At 42.8% G+C, this 8,330-nt stretch overlaps 1 protein-coding gene across 1 annotated transcript in view; it reads left to right on the plus strand.

The window, feature by feature from the left end:
- The window catches only part of mpped1 (metallophosphoesterase domain containing 1), a gene marked incomplete at its 3' end in the record, with an annotated part of 73,055 nt that extends 67,472 nt beyond the window's left edge, over window positions 1-5,583 (plus strand). Inside the window, exons 5-6 of the mRNA XM_080050733.1 lie at window positions 2,584-2,697; window positions 5,465-5,583. Of these exons, the coding sequence (XP_079906859.1) occupies window positions 2,584-2,697; window positions 5,465-5,583 (233 nt within the window). The remainder of the gene's footprint in view (window positions 1-2,583; window positions 2,698-5,464) is intronic.
- Window positions 5,584-8,330: the final 2,747 nt, after the last annotated feature.

The following is an 8,330-nucleotide window of genomic DNA, read 5'->3' on the forward strand; positions in this document are numbered from 1 at the left end:
CGGTTAACGGCAGTGAGAGAGAGAGAGAGACAGAGAGAGAGAGAGAGAGAGAGAGACACACACACACACACACAGAGACAGAGAGAGAGAGACAGACAGAGACAGAGAGAGACACAGAGAGACAGACAGACAGACAGACAGACAGACAGAGACAGACAGACAGACAGAGATATATAGACAGAGAGAGAAATAGAGAGAGAGAGAGAGAGAGAGAGAGTAATACAGACTCAGTGCCCAAAGCAGCAGCAGCAGCAGCAGCTTTAAAACAAGCGGCACGTTAGAGCAAAAAATACCCCCAGACACAGAAAGCTCTCGTATAACTTCTCACTCTCACTCCTTCCACCGTCTCCCAAAGGCTTGTAAAGAACACACTCACACTTTAAGGCGTTTCATACTTAATCTGATACTTGAGGCGTGTTTTCTTTTTATACAGGTGGAGACATTCAGAGGACAAAGTAGTCAGAGTGTATCATTTTACCGGCTTTTTATGTGTGTGTGTGTGTGTGTGTGTGTGTGTGTGTGTGTGTGTGTGTGTGTGTGTGTGTGTGTGTGTGTGTGTGTGTGTGTGTGAGAGAGAGAGAGGGAGAGGCTCACATTAGCTTCGCCTTGAGTGAGAGTGTGAGCGCTGTGGTTGGTGGTAAAAAAAAAAAGATAAAAATGTACAAATAGTCTTGAAGTCATTTCTAGAGACACTTTTTCGCTCTATCTTTCTTTTTCAACCTTTACTAAATCACAAAAATATATTCATACAGCCTCAAATATTCTTACATTTTTGGTCCCATGCTCTCTCTCTTTTTTTTTAAGATATTTTTTGGCATTTTTATGCTTTATTGATAGTGTAGAGACAGAGTTGAAATGGGGCAGAGAGGGGAGTGACATGCAGAGAACGACCGCGGGCTGGAATCGAACCCGGGTCCGCTGCTGGCCGAGGCCCATGGGGGGTGACGCTCTACCAACTGAGCTAAGGGCGCCCCCATGCTCTCTCTTTTAATCAACACTATACTGTAGACCTAGAAATGTAGAAAAAGATGAATATTTGATCTATAACCATAAAAATATTTAAAAACGAGAGAGCGAAAAATAGCATTTGTTTTTTTGTTTACTTCACTCTATTCCTCTCTTTCCTCTTTGTTTACTTCTGTCCATCCCTGTGACGGAGCGACAGCAGGCAGGGAGAGATGGAGGCACCAGCTCCTCACTCATTCTTAGATGTTTTTTATTGACTCAGCATCAGCAGCATCCTCTCCAGCTGAGCCCACACTAAATCATACACACACACACACACACACACACACACACACACACACACACACACACACACACACACACACACACACACACACACACACACACACACACACACCGCTCCATCCCTGTCACACACACACTGTGCAGTCTGTGTCTGTGTGTGCCTTATGATTGATCTTTATTTTCTATGGCTGCTTCCCTAAAAGTCTCTTGTTTTGTGCTGCGATGTGCAGTTTGCCATTAGACAAGCCGTCTGAAACGGGGGATGTGATGTATGGCTTTATGATGGGAGAGGACATTTATAACCTTCACACAGGGGGACACATTCAGAGACGAGAACACGAAGAAGAAAAAAATCAAGCTAAAACACTAACAAACATGACTCTGACGCCTGTAAAATGCATTTTGCAAGAACGTTCCAACTAGGATAATGTAACTGCCGGTTTATGTTGCTAAGTAATGTCATTTAGTTCCATCTAAATTTTCTCATCACGCAAAATTGTCGAATCTGTCCAAGGGACAATATTTATTTCACAAATATAAAATGAATTACAACTGTATAGCACTGGATCACATCTTAATTGAGCTTTTATTTATTGGTAACACTTTACTTTACTTTACTTTACTTTACTTTACTTTACTTTACTTTACTTTACTTTACTTTACTTTACTTTACTTGCGACTCCGACAGAAAATAAGTTTTCCTGCACTGGGCGTGCACTCCCCTCTGCTTTATTCCTAGCGTCTTTGATCATAAAAATAGAGCACACAGTCACCTTGACGGCAGCGTATTGGGACCTACAGTAGACTTTGCATTTGTGATGTATTTTAGTGTATACTTTTTCTTGCAGCTATCACTGTTGCTGCCCAATCTCCACATTGTCCTATTCTAATGCTGAACAGTGAACATCACAAAGCAGACGAATAAACAGTTTTATAAATGAAACTGTCCCTGCGTTCCAAATCACATACTCTTTCTTTTTACTACACTACATACTAAAGTACAGAAGAGTTTTAGGGCCACAGGAGAGAAAAAATCAGATAAGGAAGATTTCGAGAAATGTCAAGAATAAAGATGAATACTCCAAAATGTTATTGGAGTTAGTGGGGCATTTATGTATTTTCAGCATACTACAATTGACGTGCATGTATTGGGACATCCTAAATCTTTTTCTTGCATACTAAATAGTAGGGAAGTATGGGGATTGGAACGCAGGGTCAGACATCTTAATCGCCTCATTTTGAGCCATATCTCTTCATATTCGAGCAGGCCGGATGAGAAGAAGCAGGGTGATGGCTTGAGGGTGTGTTTGATTTGCCCGTGGTTGTGTGCAGGTTTCCTGGACTGGGTCCCCAAGAAGATGCAGCGTGTGGGGTGTATGGAGCTGCTCAACACAGTCCAGAGGAGAGTGCAGCCCAAGTTCCATGTGTTCGGACATATTCATGAAGGTACGAGCATGCGCTTGCAAAACACACTCACGCACACACACACACACACACACACACACACACACACACACACACACGCACACGCACACGCACACGCACACACACACAGACACACACACACAATCGCATATTGAAATCGTTGAATTTGTGTTCATGCAGGGGAGGAGAAAGTGTTTTTAAATTATTAATGTCAAGTCTCATAGATATAATAATAGATTTTTAGCATCATGGAAGCTTGGTATAAAAACTAGTCTATTTTTGTAAGACAAAGGGTGTGACACAAAACTACTTGAATCCGTTCATTACGTAGACTGAGGACAATATCTTACACATAATGCATCACATGTTAAAAAGTATGAAGAATTTCTCCCACTCATGGAATTGATCTGAAATGTGAAGTCAAACAAATAGAATGGTTAGGCTGATCTTTCTTTCAACACTACTCAGACCTCTCACAGTATATATGTGGTTGTCTTGTCACATTCGGTAGGAGGCTGTTAGTTCACGCACATTTTCAACATCTTAACACCAAACTTGTACTGTACTATATAAATCAAGCCACATTAAGATTGAATGCAAACTGAATTAAAGGTAATCTTTTTTACATTGATTAAGTTAATATGGATAAAGTGTGCAGTAGTTTTCTTAAAGAAAAAAAAAATATTAAAGTGAATGTTAGAGAATAGCTGAGTTGCCACATCCATATAGTAAGCATTTTATCCAATGCACATAGGCCGGCTCCCTGGATGGACCATTTGCTTTTGCTTCGGGGGTTACCAGGTCAGCTCTGATCATCCCCTGGAGCTCCAGCCCTCCATCACACAGAACCAGATCAGACCCTAGATCAGTGGTTATAATGTTAGGCTGAGAGCAGACCTCTTCATTACTGTGAGGAGCTAGCTCAGACAGAATTCCAGATAGACTAAAATGAACCTCGTTGTGTTTTGTATTCATGTATTCAGATTTTTTCGACAGGACCTACACACAGTTCTGTTGAAGAGAGAGAGAGAGACACTTCCACTCAAAAAAAAATCAGCCATAGTGCAAAGTTAAGGTGTGGTACGTTTTGGAGTGATGGTGGTTAACTTGTGCTTGTCAAAGCGGTCACACTTTCACATCAGCCATTGGGAAGAATTATTGATTCCAAGTGCCTTTTGTAGCAGAGATTATTCAACTGAGCTGGTGTTAAAATAAAGGAATACTGTGTGTGTGTCTGTGTGTGTGTGTGTGTGTGTGTGTGTGTGTGTGTGTGTGTGTGTGTGTGTGTGTGTGTGTGTGTGTGTGTGTGTGTGTGTGTGTGTGTGTGTGTGTGTGTGTGTGTGTGTGTGTGTGTGTGTGTGTGTGTGTGTGTGTGAATGTGAGTGTGAGTGTGAGTGTGTGTGTTAATGGCACACTCTCATGCATACATTTGCTCAAAGTGAATTCTCCCAGCCTTTATATGTGATGAAGATGTGATTCACAAAAGCACTTACACAGCTATGGGCTTTCTTGTTCCTTTCCAACAGCTGAGCTCTTGTGTTTGTGTATTTATTATGATCCTTAAGACTTCTTCTGAATGACTTTTATCATTTGATCATATACCGGGTGGATATTTTCTCAGGATTTGCATCCCTTTGGGGTGTGCAGGATTTTACTGGTAAGCAGTAAAGAAAAAAGTCGTAAAAGATTCCATTTTAATGCAATGGCTCCGTTGAACTATTGCATCAGTATAATAAAAGAAAAACCTCACTGCTGAAAATTCTGTGTTTGAGTTTATGCGACACGTCTTTTTAAGGCGTTCCTATTCTAGAGGCATAACATGATATTTTTTTTTTTACTTATACAGGTAAATCCTATTGAGAGCGAAGACTCTTTTGCAAGGGAGACCTGTTCCCATTTACACATTGCCATTCACACACACATTCATACACCGTTAGCAGGCTAACTATCCACAATCACAAGAGGCAAGGTGGGTGAAGTGTCTTGCCCAAGGACACAACAACTATGACACAGGTGGCAGGGCGGGGATCGAACCGCTAACCCTTGGACCCGCTCTACCACCTGAGCCACAGTCGCCCCTGACAACGGAATGCTAAATTGAACATTTTAAATGGTTGCAAACACTTTCTGACCCTGATAGTCATGTATGGTAGGCCTCGTGAATATCGAGGTCGTCTTTGGAAAAAAATAGTTTTTGTCAAAATAGTCATCATGCTTACTTTGTGAGGTGATAATATGTCAGTGCTGTGTTAACAGTTTGTTCTGCTGCCAAATAGTGGCCCAATCAAATGAATTGATATCACTTTTAGGTTGTTAAACACACCATTTCTCACGCGTAGAAAAGTCATTTATACGTATTTTAAAAATAGAAGATAGTCAAATCGGAAAACGAAAAGGAAGGCAAGGCAAGTTTATTTCTACAGCACAATTCAGACACAAGGCCATTCAAAGTGCTTTACAGGGGCAAGATTACAATACATAATACACATTAGAAAAGTGAATGAATAGAAATAAAACATTTAAAAGCTAATGAATAGAAATAGAACATTTAAATACAATAAAATTGCAGGTTAATATGGAAACAGAAAACATACTCAAACAAAAGTCACCTCTTCACCAACACAATAAGTCATGTCTCCTTGTGTAAGACTTTTCCCCCCTTATGACATCATATTGGGGGAAAACTTAACGGCTTGTTTGAACCCCCATATTGATGTTGAAACACCATGATAAAGAGCATTTTTTGCATGATAGGTGACCTTTAAACCTATTCGCCCTCCTCTCCCAGGTTACGGCATGATGACGGACGGCACCACCACATTCATCAACGCCTCGGCCTGCACCGTCAACTTCCAGCCCATGAACGCGCCCATCGTCTTCGACCTGCCCAACCCCAGGACCACATGACTGGAGGAGGCCGGCCACAGAGCCTCCGCCGCCAAGCTGGAGAGAGCAGCCAAGGAAGGGCTGTGAACCCACCGGCAAACTGTAAATATCAGACACAGGGTGGGAGATTTACCTCTTCACTTACAACGTACAGAGATGGAGGGGGACTACTGTACATTACGGACACAGAGACGCTAGCACACGCTGTTAATGTTATTTTACGTGCCACCATCATCATTTCTTCATCGCAACGCTATGGCTCAAAGCACACGCGTTTGACCAGCGATAAGAGGCGCTTATACCTTGGGACAAATGGACATGTTTTTATGTGTGTCCTCTTCTACTGCACTGACAATCCTGGATCTCATAGAGACAAAGAGAAACGGCCACGTGGTGTCCCTGTTGGCCTTCTTCACTCCATTCTAAATGAACTGTACACGTCAGAACCTGGAGTGAACCAGCCCAACACCTCGTCTTACAGGAGAGAGCTTTGAGCTGAAGCCATGACTCAACAGCAGCAGCAGCAACATTTGCCAGTGGGATTGTCTTACTCCCCCTCTTCATTCTGCCACCCTTCTTTTATTTATCTCCCCTCCTCAGGCCTGTAGTGTGTGAGTGTGTGTGTGTGTGTGTGTGTGTGTGTGTGTGTGTGTGTGTGTGTGTGTGTGTGTGTGTGTGTGTGGGGTAGGGTCTTGTAGAACTATTTTGTGAGAACCAATTTGAGTTTTAGGAGGACATTTTAGCCAATTCTTACTTTGGGACAGGCCTTCAAAGGGCTGTTTGAGGGGTTGAGACTAGGTTCGGGTACAAATAGGTTTCGGTTAGGGTTAGGGTAAGGGGCTTGGGAATGCATTATGTTGATGAATATCCTCACAAGCATAGCCTTACAAACGTGTGTGTGTGTGTGTGTGTGTGTGTGTGTGTGTGTGTGTGTGTGTGTGTGTGTGTGTGTGTGTGTGTGTGTGTGTGTGTGTGTACATAATGTGAGATCAAAGCGCGTGTGCGAGGGCAGCGAGAGGTCTCTGCCCCCGGGCTGTGTGGGAGTGGTGGTGTCAGACATGTTAACACGGTCCCCCGGGGGAACTCGTTACAGCCCTCATAAGCTTCTTAACCGGACAAGAAGCAAACCATCAAGCACTTCCATTTTTCTTTTTTTCTTCTCCAATGTAGCTTCCTTTTTCTCCTCTTTTCATATCTGCATTTCTCTCCATCCGTCATGGTGGGAATGGCTGGCTCAGCTCTTTAGTCACTACTGGACTTTTTTTTTTTTGAGGGGGGGGCGCCCTACCCACTGAGCTACGGGCGCCCCACAGGTAGAACATTTGATCTCTTTTTTAATAAGGGGTAAAGCTGTAACTATGTGTCATTTTACTGCTCTATGTAAATGTTCTTTGTCAATGTTAAAAAAAAAACTTGAAGGTTTTATTTAAAGATTGCCAAGTGGTTGCTTTATTTGCTTTCCTAAAAAAAAACGTGTGGATATTGGTGTGAAGAGAGTGTGTGGTTGTTATACGTTCCCGTCTGGGGTCTATCTCTCTCAGTAATGTAAACGCTTATCTGTGCTGTTTTAACTTCTCTGTCAAGCTGCTCGGCCCCTTTTGGTGATTATTAAGTCTTTTAATGTCCCTTAGCAATTTGTCTTGTTCAATAGAGAAAAAAGAGCTTTTCAGTATTTTTTTCTTTTAAATTCCTTTGCACTATTTTAAGTAAAGTGTCTGACTGTGTTTAACATAACAAGACCATGTCACACTTTGACCCCCCCCCCGCCCTGTACTGCTCTCCAACATTATGTATGAACACTGCCTGAGGGGGGAGGGGGGTTTGGGCATACATTGTGCCGGCTGATGTCTTCATATTTGTAAAGGAGCAACAGAGAAAAAGAGAGACGGATAATCTCACCAAGAAACTCGTGACTGTGGATGATGGCAGTGTTATTGACCACAAATGGCTTATGCTAATTCAGCATGTGCAGTGTAGATAAAGGCCAGGACACACCAGTCCGACATGTTCCGACTACGCAAAAAATGGAGTCGGCCGTTTCAGGAAGCTCCAGTCTTCCCGTCGCGGCCAAAGAACACACCGAGACGACTGTTTATTTTCCGTACGCTCGCGGGACGTAATGTCTCCACAACAGCAGGCGGCGCTAATCTGTATTGTGGCCCGAAAAAATACGAAAGCCGGAAATGATTGGACATCTCTCTAGAGCATAAACATAGGTAGAAATACGTATTTATATTTATGGACCATAAGAGCACAATTTTTAGCAGAGAGTGTCGAGCATGGTGTCGAGCAGTCAACAAGGGTTGATGCATGTGAGTACTCTCAAAACGAAACGAACAAACACATTAAAACGATGGCTAGCTGTTGTTAGCTGTTTGTGCTACCCGCCTCACTTCCGGGCTTCACTGATTCGCTAGCCCTCCACCAATCAAATTGCTCCAAATGAAAGACGGTCGGCCGCCGATTGAACAAGTTCAATCGGCGGCCGACAGGCTCAAAACAAGCCCGACGACCTCTACGTCGGCCGACGTCACGGCACACACCAAACAGATTCGTCTTTTTTTTTGACGACGGCGATTATCGGGCTGGTGTGTCCTGGCCTTAAAGATGTGCTGGCTACCTTAAATAATATCATGAAGCCAACTCAAGACATTTTTTTATGATACCGGTTGTTCAGTGTCTCTCATAACTGCAAAAAGTAAAATAATTCAAATAGTAGCCATGTTGGGCTAGGAATATGGGAATAACACAGAAAGAGTATTTACTAA

The sequence above is a fragment of the Ammodytes marinus genome (assembly GCF_949987685.1).
Source record: "Ammodytes marinus genome assembly, chromosome: 22".
NCBI classification, from domain to species: domain Eukaryota; kingdom Metazoa; phylum Chordata; class Actinopteri; order Uranoscopiformes; family Ammodytidae; genus Ammodytes; species Ammodytes marinus.